Source organism: Mobula hypostoma, chromosome 21 (assembly GCF_963921235.1).
Source record: "Mobula hypostoma chromosome 21, sMobHyp1.1, whole genome shotgun sequence".
Taxonomy (NCBI): domain Eukaryota; kingdom Metazoa; phylum Chordata; class Chondrichthyes; order Myliobatiformes; family Myliobatidae; genus Mobula; species Mobula hypostoma.
The window spans coordinates 48,364,613-48,378,283 of NC_086117.1; the positions used below are offsets into that span (position 1 = coordinate 48,364,613).

Here is a 13,671-nt window from a genome sequence, read left to right on the forward strand (position 1 = left end):
GATTGACGATCTATAGCTCAACAGTGCTGCTCAGAATAAGGCGTTAGCCATCCTGGACCCAGAGAGAAAGTATTTCTTCACCCAGATGGCAGCAATTATTTGGAATTTTCTGCACAAGTAGGTTCAGTTTCTTTGTAGATTCAAGATTAGATTGATAGGTTTTTAGTCGTTAATGGAGACAAGGACCCAGTGCGGCAAAGTGGTGCTGAGATACAAGATCAGCAACTGATACAAGATCAGATACAAGAAACTGGATTGTGGGATTTTCCAGGTATGTGAGTCAGCTCTTCTTCAGGGAGGAAGCAGAGGGACAAATCTTGCCGTGGTGTTCAAGCATCTGCCTTCAAAAGGTAAACTCATCCTGACTGAACAATACTTCTCAACTGTTATCATCTACACCATTCCCCTTCTGTCTGTCCCCTCCCACGGTCATTAACCGGCTGCTGTGGTGAAACAACAAATCCATTTTAGGAGACAGCAAAGTGTTAAACTTTCTGTGCTGACACCCAGGGCAGGTTCTGGGCATCGCATTCATTACCCCACTTTCACAAAGACCCCTGCTGAAAATCAATGTGAAAACTGCTTTAGCATTCTCACTTTCTGAACAATGACATATACTTACAGTGGACCCAGGACTGCCAAATTCTCCTGCATCTCCCTTCTCGCCAGCTAATCCCTAGAGTTTTGAAGAAAAATATTAAACAGATGGCAAAGGTTCGCTTTGCATGCTTTACATTTTTTAAAGCAAGTTTACTTTATATCTTGGTAATAGTATATTATTATTGGAATTGGTATATTATTGTTACGTGCACTGTGACACAGTGAAGAGCGTGTCTTGCATACTGTTCATATAGATCAAATCATTGCACAGTGGATTGAGGCAGAACAAGCTAAAACAATAACAATGCAGAATAAAGTGTCGTCGTTACAGAAAGTGCAGTACAGGTAAACATTAGAGTGCAAGATCATAATGAGGTAGATTGTGAAGGAAAGAATCCATCCTATCGTACAAGACATCTGATATCAGTGGGATAGAAGCTGTCCTAGAGCTTGGCTGTATGTGCTTTCTGGCTTTTTTTAGCTTCTGCCTGAAGGGAGAAGAGAGAAGATTGAGGCTTGGCGGGGTCTTCAACTATGCCGACCACTGTACTGAGGCAACAAGAAGTGTAGACGGAGTCCATGGAGGGAGGCTGGTTTCTGCAAACAACTGAGCCAGGTAGAAACAAAGAAAACCTACAGCACAATACAGGCCCTTCCACCCACAATGCTGTGCCGAACATGTACTTACTTTAGAAATTACCTAGGGTTACCCATAGCCCTCTATTTTTCTAAGCTCCATGTACCTATCCAGGAGTCTCTTAAAAGACCATATCGTATCCGCCTCCACCACCATCACCGGCGGCCCATTCCACCCACTCACCACTCTCTGCATAAAAAAACTTAGCCCTGACATTTCCTCTGTACCTGCTTCCAAGCACCTTAAAACTGTGCCCACTCGTGCTAGCAATCTCAGCCCTGGGGAAAAAAGCCTTTGACTATCCACACGATCAATGCCTCTCATCAGTCATGTTTAAAATGAAGACAACTACTTGGATTTTGCAGGTTTGCCTTACATGGTTGACTCTTGACTAGAAAGACTCTTAGATAGGCATGTGGATGTAAGAAGAATTATATGTTATGGCCTTTGTAGGAGGAAAGGATTAGATTGATCATGGAGAAATTAATATATAAAGGTTGGTAGAACATTGTGGATGGAAAAGCTCATACTGTGCTGTACTGTTTGATGTTCGATGTTCTGGACTATTGATGAGCTGTATGGTCACAGATATGGGTTAGTATATGGTCAAAGACTAGGATCATGGTTAGTATATATCATAAAGTCATAGAGCCGTACACTACAGACAGAACATAGAACACAGAACACTACAGCACAGTATAGACCCTTCGGCCTACAATGTTGTGCTGATTTTTTAACCTGCTAAGATGAATATAACCCTACCCTCTGATATAGCCCTCCATTTTTCTATCATCCATGTGCCTAACTGAGAGTTTCATAAATGCCCTAATGTGTCTGCTTCAACCACCACTCCTGACAGGGAGTTCCACTCACCCACCACTCTCTGTGTAAAGAACTTACCGCTGACATCCCCCTTATACTTTGGTCCAGTCACATTAAAATTCTGCCCCCTCGTACTAACCATTTCCACCCTGGGAGAAGGTCTCCAGCTGTCCACTCAGTCTATGCTTCTTATCATTTTGTACGTCTCTCATATTGTCACCTCTCATCCAAAAAGAAAAGCCCTAGTTCACTAAAATTATCGTCATAAGACATACCCTCTAATCCCGGCAGCATCCTAGTAAATCTTCTTTGCACCCTCTCTAAAGCTTCCACATCCTTCCTGTAATGAGGCGACCAGAATTGAATACAATATTCCAAGTGCGGTCTAACCAGGGTCTTATACAACAGCAACATTACCTCCCGTCTCTTGAACTCAATCTCTTGACTAACAAAGGGATTCTGCAGAATACCACTGGTCACCAAACTCCAGCTGGAATATGCACCACCTACATCTACCCTCACTCTGCCTTTTATCAGCAAGCCGATGTTGCAGTTCTATAAAGCCCTGGTTTGACCACATTTGGAATATTGTGTTCATTTCTGATCAGCTCACTATAGGAAGGAAGTAGTCAGGAATCCCCAGATCCTATGCCTCCTGACTTTCTAAACAAGCCTACCATGGGGAACCTTTTCAAATGCCTCACTAAAATCCATATACACCATAATAACTACTAGATCTTTATCAATGTGCTTCTTTACATTTTCAAAGAATAAAATCAGGGCTGTGAGGCAGGATCTCAACCTCACAAACCATGCTGACTATCTCTAATCAGACTATGTTTCTCAAAATGTATGTAAATCCTGTCTCCAAAAACCTTCTCTAATAATTTACCCAGTACTAAAGCAAGTCTCACTGGTCTGTAATTCCCAGGGAAATCCCTACTCCCTTTCTTGAACAAAGTAAGAACATTTGCCAGCCTCCAGTCATGTTCTAGATCTACTCCTGTAGCCAGCGATGATGCAAACATCATTGCCAAAGGCACAGCAATCTCTTCCCTCACTTCCCGTAGTAACCTGTCTGGCCCTGAAAAGTTCCTGCACCATAAAACATACGAGCAGAATTCAGCCATTCAGCCCATCAAGCCTGCTCCGCCATTTAATCATGGCTGATTTATTATCTCTCTCAACCTCATTCTCCTGCCTTCTCCCCATGGCCTCTGACACCCTTACTAACCTAGAACCAATCAAGCTCCACTTTAATTACACTCAATGACTTGGCCTCCACAGCTATCTGTGATAATGAATTCCACAGACTCACCACACTCAGGCTAAAGGAATTCCTCCTCATTTCTTTTCTAAAGGCATGTCTTTCTTTTCTGAGGCTTTGCCCTTTGCTCCTAGACTCTCCCACTAAAGGAAACATCCTCTTCACATCCATTCTTTCTAGGCCTTTCAATGTTCAGTAGGATTCAACGAGATTCCCCCTCATTCTTATAAACTCCAGCCAGAATAGCCCAGAGTCATCAAACATTTGTCATACGCTAACCCTGTCATTTCTTCTTTCTTTAGAGGAGATTCACAAGAATTTTCACAATGCTCACAATGCTCCAAAAGTGGTCTGGTCGATGCCTTATCAAGCCTCAGCATTACATCATTGCTTTTACATTCTAGTCCTCCCAAAATGAATGCTAACGTTGCATTTGCCTTCCTTCCCATTGACTCAACCTCCAATATAACCTGAAGGAAATCCTGCATGGGAACACCCAAGACCCTTTGTACTTCCAATTTCTGAATTTGCTCCCCATAAATAGTCTTAATTTTTATTCCTTCTGTCAAAGTGCAGGACCATACACCTCCCTACACTATATTGCATCTGCAGATTCTTTACCCAGTCTTCTAATCTGTCTAATTCCTTCCGCAGAATTCCTGCTTCCTCAATACTGCCTGCCACTCCACCTATTTTTGTATCGTCTGCAAACTTGGCCACAAAGCCAATAATTCCATCATCCAAATCGTCGACACACAACACGAAAAGAAGCAGTCCCAGTACCGACCCCCGCGGAACAGCAGCAGCCAACCGGAAAAGGCCTCCTTTATTCCCACTCTGCTTCCTGCCAGTCAGCCTATCTTCTGTCCATGCTAGTATCTTTCCTGTAATACCACGGGCTCCTATTTTATTTAGCAGCTTCGTGTTCGACACCTTGTCAAAGGCTTTCTGAAATCCAAATAACTAACATCCACCTATTCTCCTGTGTCTACCCTGCCTGTTGTTTCCTCAAAGAATTCCAATGGGTTTATCAGGCAAGGTTTCCATTTAAGGAAACCATGCTGACTACAGTCTGTTTTATCATGAGCCTCCGAGCCACCCAAAACCTCTTGCTTAAGAATATATTTCAACATCTTCTCAGCCACTAAGATCAGGCTAACTGGTCTATAATTTCCTGTCTTTTGCCTCTCTCCCTTCTTAAGAGTGGAGTGACGTTTGCAAATGTCCAGTCCTTTGGGGACATTCCAGAATCTAGTGATTCTTGAATGATCACTATTAATACCTCCACAATCTTTTCAGCTACCTCTTTCAGACCCCTGGGTTGTTGTCCATCTGGTCAAGGTTCAGGTTCCCAATCACCTTCTCCATAGCAATAACAGCTACACTCACTTCTGATCCCTGACACTCTCAAATATCTGGACTATTGCTAGTGGCTTCAACAGTGAAAGCAGCCACAAAATACTTATTGAGCTCGTCTGCCATTGCTTTGTCCCCTCAGCATAATTTTCCAGCAGTCTGATATCCACTCTTCCCTCTCCTTTACTCTTTGTACATCTGATAAAACTTTTGGTATTTTTTAATATACTATGGGCTATCTTACCTTCATAAATTATCTTTTCTCTCCTTATTGCATTTTTTAGTTGTCTTATGCTGGTTTTTAAAAGCTTTTCAATTGTCTAGCTTCCCACTATTTTTTTTTTGCTATATTATATGCCCTCTCTTGTGCTTTTATGCTGTCTTTCACTTCTCTTGTCAGCCACAGTTGTTTCATCCTCCCGTAAGAATACGTCCTCTTTCCTAATGATGTCCTGTTCTAGTTTTACGCTATTCTCACAAATGTCAATGTCTCTCTCACTGATGAATACTGAAGCAAAGTATTCATTAACCTCCTTTACCTCCTCCGACTCCAGGTATGTTTCCTCTTCTACCCTACACTACCCTCACTCTAATCATCCTCTTGTTCTTCATGTGTAGATCCCCTTGGGGTTTTCCTTGATGTTATTCACCAATTCCTTCTCATGCTCCTGTTCCAGCTCTCCTAAGTCCATTCTTCAGCTCCTTCCTGACAACCTTGTAATTCTCTAGATCCCTGTCTGATCCTTGTTTCCTAAACCATAAGTCAGTTTCTTTCTTACTCTTGACTAGATTTTCCACAACACTTGTTCCTCCACAGTACCATTCTTTCCTTGCCTCAATGGTGTAGGCCCCTTGTTCCACCGAGTATATGCCAACCACAATGCCCACCAATAGTTGCTTTCAGGCAATATTTCTCTTTGCACTGTACCTCCATGTACCTATCTAAGTGATTTTAAAATGATACTATAATACCTTCCTCAACCACCTCCCTGTACTCACCACCCGCCCCTCAGGTCCTTTTTAAATATTTCCCCCTCACACTGAAACCTATGGCCCCCTGGTTTTGGTCTCCCCTACCTTGGGGAAGTACTGTTACCATCTACCTCATACTGTTGAGTAATTCTATAAGGTCACCTTTCACTCTCCTGTGTTCAAAGGAACTGGGAACTAGGAAGGAGAGTGTGCGGACAGAACTGAGGAATAAGACTATAGATGGTGTAGTTCTAGGACAATTAGGGTTTGCCAGTAAATACTGGCATTGTCAACAATCCCTGAAGCTGATGAATAACAGAACCACTGAGCAGATCCTGGGACTAGGGCCAGGGATGGCTCCTTGCTTCCTTGACTATTCTCAGGACGTCGAGCAATATGCACAAAATACTGGCGGAGCTCCTCAGGTTAAGCAGCACCCAGTGGTGGCGTGGGGGTGGGGGGGGGGAGGACAATCTGTCGATGTTTCAGGCCGAGACCCTTCATCTTGAACTGGAAATGAAGGGAACAGAAGCCAGAATAAGGAGGTTGGGGGTGGGGAAGGAGCACAAGCTGGTAGGTGATAAGTGAGATCACCTGAGTGGAGAAGGTGGTTGGTTGGGAGAAGGGGGATGAAGTCAGAAGCTAGGAGGTGATAGGTGGAACAGAAAAAGGGCTGAAGAAGGAGGAATCTAATAGGAGAGGACAATGGAGCTTGGAATAAAAGGAAAGGGGGGAAGAGCGGGAGATGATGGGATGTGAGGAGAAGAAAAGGGGTGAGAATGAAATGTATTTTATGGAGACACCTCAAACTGCTGGCTACATCTACTGTTTACCATCCTCGTGACCACTGAAACTCAAACTCATTAACAATGGCGCCAGTTTATATGGTATCCTTGGTCACAAAGACTGTTTATGCTGAAGGACTTGTTTTTGTGTTCCATGATTCATTCTACCATTTGCTGACTGAAGATGCTCCTGTCAAACTTCTTAATTCTTGTGTGGGTTTCGCAAACACATCATGATTTTCATTTATAAACATTTCTCCCACCTCAGCTCCTGTGTCACCAATGAGTCCAGGAATTCCAAGAGGTCCTAATTCACCCTGACAACAAAATACAAGGAAAGATAAACAACATAAACCTGTTGCCTGTATTTATACCACTTTAAAATCAGATTGTGGAGGTCCATGTTTCATGAATAAATTTTTATGGCCGTCAAACACCATTGTAAATCCCACTGCAACTTTAATATATACAATGGAAAAGCAAATTTTGCAGACACTGAAACCTAAAATAAAACAGAATATTCACGATATCAAGTCAACATCCGGGGAGTTTATTGAGCTTGGATAACCATTTTTAGTTACAATAAATGCATTGTGATGAAGTACCACAAATTTGAAACACCATCTCTGTCTCTCCACGTATGCCCTCTGATTAGAGTTCCAGCACTTCCTGCATTTGATCACAATTCTAGTACCTGTTGCTTTTCTGCAACAGGCTGTCTGCATTTAAACCACTGACATTTAAGCAGTAAGGACACGAACTGTTTCCATATCATCATCAAGAATCATTCCTTTGAAAATACCTTTTCTCCTTTGGCACCATCTTCTCCAGGGGATCCAGGCGGTCCCATCAGACCCTGTAAAATAAATGGAAACTGAAAGCCTGCTTACTTAAGACAAAGAAGACCTTTTGGTCTACTGGATGCCTGCCAACTCATTCCCCCCTTCTTCATTTTTCCATTAACCTTTGCAAATTATCCTTTGGTCCCATTTAATTCTTTTGCCATTCCCCTGTGGACCAGGACATCTTTGGCATGTGGGAGGAAGCTCGATCACCGGGGGAAACCCATGTGTCATGGTGAGAGCATGCAAACTCCGCACAGACAGAACTGGACGACAGGCTTCAACCAGGTCCCTGGAGCAGGGAGGCAGTGGCAATAACTGCCGGGCCACAGTGGCTCCCAGTGATACTTGTGCAAATCCTGCAGTGAATGTGTACATTTCACGTGCAAGCTGAATGTCTGAAACAAAGCACAGAATGGATGGGCTGAATGGCCTGTTCCTGTGCTGTATGGTTTGAGGTTATATGAAGCAAAAGGTTGCCCTGTACTTACAGCTTGTCCACGATCTCCTACTGGACCTGGAATGCCAGTCAAACCTACAGCACCCTGTTGAAGAACAAGCCATCAGAGAATGGTGTCAGTTTGCCCTGTGGGGCAACGATAAATAATTCAACCTTTAACAGAGAGTGAACTTAAACCTCAGGCACGGGATCTGGAGCAACACACAGAGTGCTGGAGGAACCTAGTGGGTTGAGCAGCATCTACAGGGGAAACAAACAGTTGATGTTTCGGATCGAGACACATCATTGGGACTGGTGGAGAGTTTTGTCCCAAAATAGTAACATTCCCTTTGCACTACAGATACTATAAAGTGCTTAAAGAATATAACACATCTTGAGTAGCAGATATGATGGATAACAGTTTCTGCAAAATTGATGCAACGTTAATACCCAGAGACTAGACTGATATCTACATTATTTATTATTATATTGTAATTTGTCCTCTACTGTGCCTATTGTCTTGTTTATTATTTATTGTACTGCCCTGCACTGTTTTGTGCATTTTATGTAGTCCTGTGTAGGTCTGTAGTCTAGTGTAGTTTTTGTGTTGTCTTACATAGTCTAGTGTAGCCTTGTGTTGTCTCACTTAGTCTAGTGTAGTTTTGTGTTGTTTCATGTAGCACCGTGGTCCTGGAGGAACGTTGTTTCGTTTTTACTGTGTACTGTACCAGCAGTTTATGGTCAAAATGACAATAAGAAGCGACTTGACTTGACTTGACTTGATATGAAAGCCTTGTCTTTGCTGCTGTCAGTTTATGCCTTTGACCTAACCCATATCCCTCTGAGAAGGATCCCACCGAACATTGACAATTTACTCCCTCCCACAGATGCTGCTGGGTCCTCTGAGTTCCTCCAGCAGATCATTCATTACTCAAGCCCAAGAGTGTCTGAGGAAGGATCAGCGAAAGATTTCTCACCATCAGGTTAGCTTCTCCCTTTTCTCCCTTCAGGCCTCGAATGCCCGGCTGTCCTGCTGTCCCACTGGGCCCAAAGGTTCCAGAGGCGCCAGCTGCACCGATGACACCCTGGAAGATATACGATCTACAGAAGTTTGTTGATGATACACATCATGCTGGTCTTTCCTTGTGCAGAATTTGCAGATTTGTAGAATATCACTTCATTCTTGGGTATAATCGTTTCTTGTGAATAATGTGCATTGTCAACTGTTTCAGGTACAAAACACTGAAATATTCCATATTATTCAAAATATTTTCAATTGCTTCACTGTAAAATGGAATCTGTAAAAATTATTACACCAGTATGCACCATCTTCAGAGGGATATGGGTTAGGTCAAAGGCGTTTGAGCATAAATGCCTGTATCAAAGGTGAGGCTTGCATATGTTACACTACTTTTGCTGAAACTGCTATCTGTTGTATCAGCTGCTCAAAATATTTTATATTCTCTTTTACCATACCTCTACAATTTTGGTTGTCACATTACAGGAAGGGTGTGGAGGCTTTGCCAAAGTTGCAAAAGAGGTTCACCAGGATGTTGGTTGGATAGAGTATTCACTACTCGGGGAGTTGGACAAACTTGGATTGTTTTTTTTTCTGGAGCATCAAAGGCTCAAGGATAATCTGAAAGAGGTTTATAAATCGGCAAGCAGTATAGAAAGGGTAGACAGTCTTGAGTCTTTTTCCCAGGGAGGAAACACCAAATAAGAGAGGTCAAGGCCTTAAGGTGAGCAGTGACAGCTTAAAGGAGGCTCTCGAGGTGATATTTTACACAAGAGTGGTGGATGTCTGGAACGTGCTGCCTGGGGAGATGGTGGAAACAGATAAGTTAGGAGGAACTTAAGCAGGCAGGAAATGGAGGATAGAGACCATGTGCAGGTTTAAGAGATGAGTTTAATTTGACACTGATGTGATGGGCCAAAAGGCTTGTTTCCATTCTGTGCTGTGCTCTATGTTCTCTCAGTAATATAATATGGTGATAATTAATACATTCAATGACTTCCTTTTGCCACACACCTGCTTTGTTAAGACCCAACCCTGATAAAGTAACCATTTGATTTCTGACAAGGTTAAATATTCAGAACACTAATTGCAAAACCCAGATCTGGGGATCCTGTACTGCCGAGGACAAACGCGCAGAATTAACCTGACGAAGACATTCAAACTTAACACCAGGTTGTGTTTCACACTGCCACATGTTCACAGTGCTGAAACACCAACCATGTTAAAGTCAGAAGCCATAGTCAGAGGGCTCAGAATGCATACCCATGAGCATACTATTAGCTAAAACACTGGTGTCAATCTGGTCTCCCAAAATACTGTTTAAAAGGCCAAAATCCAAGATGAAGTGACTTTTAGGGCGCAGTTTACAAGGCAGCAACAACACACATGGCAGTTGTCACAAAGAAGATAGGATTAGAAGAGACAGAGGGAGCTCCATTGTTTTCTCAAAGGGACATGCATATCCTGGTCAATGGGACACACAGACTAGAGGATGGTTCTTGTATCAAGCAGAAGAGTCACTGGGCCATGATAAACAGAGCCTGGCAGGAAGGGGTTTTTCAGGAACCAGAATGCCTCCTCTCACGACGCAGCACTATGGGAAGAAATGTTGTACTTGCACAATATACATCAGGGTGAATTGTGCACCACAGTGCACAATCTTCATGGGAGAGTTTGTTCCATGTGGAGATCTGAGATCTTTAAATGGAGAGCTTCTCAGTAGGAAATTCAATTGCCTATTTTAGCCAGCTCAGAATGAAAGGGATGTGCATCTCCTGCCTAATTCCTGGTGTATTATAAATGGTGGTAGGACTTGTGGGGTGAGGAGGATAATTGGTTGGTTTGGTTGTTGTATTGTTGTCACATGTGCTGTGATACAGTGAAAAGCCTGTCTTGCATACAGATCAGAGTCATACAGATCACACTGTGCATTGAGATAGAACAAGGTAAAATAATACCAAGGCAGAATAATTAACAGCTACCGAGAAAGTACAATGCAGGTAAACAATTAAGTATAAGATCACAATGAGGTAGATTGTGAGGTCAAGAGTCTATCTTATCATACTAGAGTACCATTTAATAGATTTTATGCAATACAATACATTTAATAGATTATATCGGAGGCTCTGTGTGTGGGCTCGTAACTGTCCACTAGGGAGTCCCTCATATTCCTTGCTGACAGGCTTCACTGTCTCATTTGTGACTGCCCAGCAGTGACATCCCTCTGCCTTGGCTCCTGCTGCAGCTCAGGCCCGTGGTCTCCCACCAGCACCGGCTGTTGCCTTTAGTTTGATGGGATATCACTCTGGTTCCCAACTCCCCGCCAATTTAAACAAATTCTGTAGGGGCTTGGAGCTGGAGTGGTAGAGCTGAGGATGTGACATTGAGTACTGAGACTGTGCAGAAGAACAAGCAGATGATAGGGCAAAATTGCTGTCAGTGGAATGAATTGAAGTGTAATGTGGGGACAAAATCAAACAGGGTAATGAATACAAGACTGAAAGTGTTATATTTGAATGCACGCAGTATATGGAATAAGGTAAATGATTTCGTAGAGCAGTTAAAGATTGGCAGTTACGATGTTGTGGGCATCACTGATTTGTGGCTGAAAGAAGATCATGGTTGGGAGTTTTACATCCAACCATACACATTGTATCAAAAGCACAGACAGGTAGGCAGGGGTGGGGTGGTTCTATCGGTAAAAAATTGAAACTAAATCCTTAGAAAGAAGAGACATATGTTGGAAGATGTAGAATCCTTTGGGCAGAGTTAAGAAACTGCAAGGGTAAAAATAACCTGATGGGGGTTATATACAGACACCTGAATAGTTGCCAGAATGTGGGGCATAAATTCCAATGGAAGATGGAAAAGGCATGTAATAAGAGCAATGGTACGATAGTCATGGGGATTTCAATATGCATTTAGATTGGAAAAATCAGGTTGGTGTCAGATCCCAAAAAAAGGAATTTGTTGAATGCCTACGAGATGGCTTTTTAGAGCAACCTGTGGTCAAGTCCACTAGGGGAAAGGCAAATCTGGATCAGGTGTCGTGTAAAAAACCAGATTTACTTAGGGAGTTTGAGGTAAAGGAACCCGTAGGAGATAGTGATCATAATATGGTAGAATTCACTGCAGTCTGAGAGGGAGAAGATAAAGTTAGATGTATCAATATTACTCTGGAGGAAAGGGAATTACAGATGCATGAGAGAGGAGCAACACACATCAAAGTTGCTGGTGAATGCAGCAGGCCAGGCAGCGAAGGGTCTCAGCCTGAAACGTCGACTGCACCTCTTCCTAGAGATGCTGCCTGGCCTGCTGCGTTCACCAGCAACTTTGATGTGTGTTGCTTGAATTTCGAGCATCTGCAGAATTCCTGTTGTTTGCATGAGAGAGGAGATGGTCAAAGTTGGTTGGAAGGGTACACTGTCAGGGATGACAGCAGAACAGCAAAAGCTGGAGTTTCTGGGGGCAATTTGGAAGGTGCAGGATAGATACATCCCAAAGATGAAGAAGCATTCTAAAGGGAGGATGAGACAACAAGGGAAGTCAAAGGCAGCATAAAAGCAAAAGAGAGCGTATAAAATATAACAAAAATTACTGGGAAGTTAGAGGATTGGGAAGCTTCTAATAACCATTGGAAGGCAACTAAAAAATCAATAAGGTGAGAAAAATGAAATATGAAACGAAGCTAGCCAATAATACCAAAGAGGATACGAAAAGTTTTTTTCAGAAATATAAAGAGTAAAAGAGATATTGGACCACTGGAAAATTTTGCCAGAGGGGTAGTAATGGGGGAAAATGAAATTGTGGATGAACTTAGTAGGTATTTTGCATCAGTCTACACTGTGAAAGACAATAGCAGTATGCCAGAAATTCAAGATTGTCAGGGGGCAGAAGTGAGTGCAGTTGTTACTACTAACAAGAGAATACTTGGGAAGCTGAAAGGTCTGAATGCAGATAAGTGATCTGGACCGGGTGGACCACCCCACAGTTTTGAAAGAGGTAGCTGAAGAAATTGTGGCGGCATTAGTAATGTTCTTTTAAGAATCACTAGATTACGGAATGCTTCTGGAGGATTGAAAAATTACAAATGTCATTCCATTCTTTAAGAAGGGAGGCTGAAGAACGGAAATTATAAGCCATTTCACCTTACTTCAGTGGTAGGGAAGATGTTGGAGCCCAATATTAAGGATAAGGGTTTGGGGGACCTGGAGGTGCATGATAATGTAGGCCAGAGTCAGCAAGGTTTCCTTAAGGGGAAATCTTGCCTGACAAATCTGCTGGAATTCTTTGAGGAAATACAAGGCAGTATAGACAAAGGAGAGAGTCAATGGGTGTTTTTACTTGGAATTTCAGAAGGCCTTGGGCAAGATGACGCACATGAAGTGGTGACTAGTGGTGTTCTGCAGGGGCCGGTATTGGGACAACTTCTTTTCATGTTACATTTCAATAATTTGCATGACAGAATTGATGGCTTTGTGACCAAGTCTGCAGATGATACAAAGATAGGAGGAGGGGCGGGTAGTGTTGAGGAAGCAGGGAGTCTGCAGAAGGTCTTAGATTGGGAGAATAGGCAAAAATGTGGCATATGGTAGGGAAATGTATGGTCATGCACTTTGGTAGAAGGAATGAGAACGTGGACTATTTTCTAAATGGGGAGAAAATTTAAAAATCAGAGGTGCAAAGGGACTTGGGAGTTCTTGTGCAGGATTCCTAAAGGTTAACTTGCAGGTTGAGTCGGTGGTAAGGAAGGCAAATACAATCTTAGCATTAATTTCAAGAGAATTAGAATACATGAGCAAGGATGTGATATTAATGCTTTATAAGGTGTTGGTCAGACTGTACTTGGAGTATTGTGAGCAGTTTTAGGCCCTTTATCCAAGAAAACATATTGGCATTGAAGAGGTTCCAGAAGAGTTTTACGAGAATTATT

The 13,671-nt window shown here is 42.6% G+C and overlaps 1 protein-coding gene across 1 annotated transcript in view; it reads right to left on the reverse strand.

The window, feature by feature from the left end:
* The window catches only part of LOC134359714 (collagen alpha-1(XI) chain-like), a 125,369-nt gene that overhangs the window by 67,892 nt on the left and 43,806 nt on the right, over window positions 1-13,671 (reverse strand). Inside the window, exons 9-13 of the mRNA XM_063073232.1 lie at window positions 8,698-8,805; window positions 7,773-7,826; window positions 7,242-7,295; window positions 6,703-6,756; window positions 623-676 (exon numbers count right to left, since the gene is read on the reverse strand). Of these exons, the coding sequence (XP_062929302.1) occupies window positions 623-676; window positions 6,703-6,756; window positions 7,242-7,295; window positions 7,773-7,826; window positions 8,698-8,805 (324 nt within the window). The remainder of the gene's footprint in view (window positions 1-622; window positions 677-6,702; window positions 6,757-7,241; window positions 7,296-7,772; window positions 7,827-8,697; window positions 8,806-13,671) is intronic.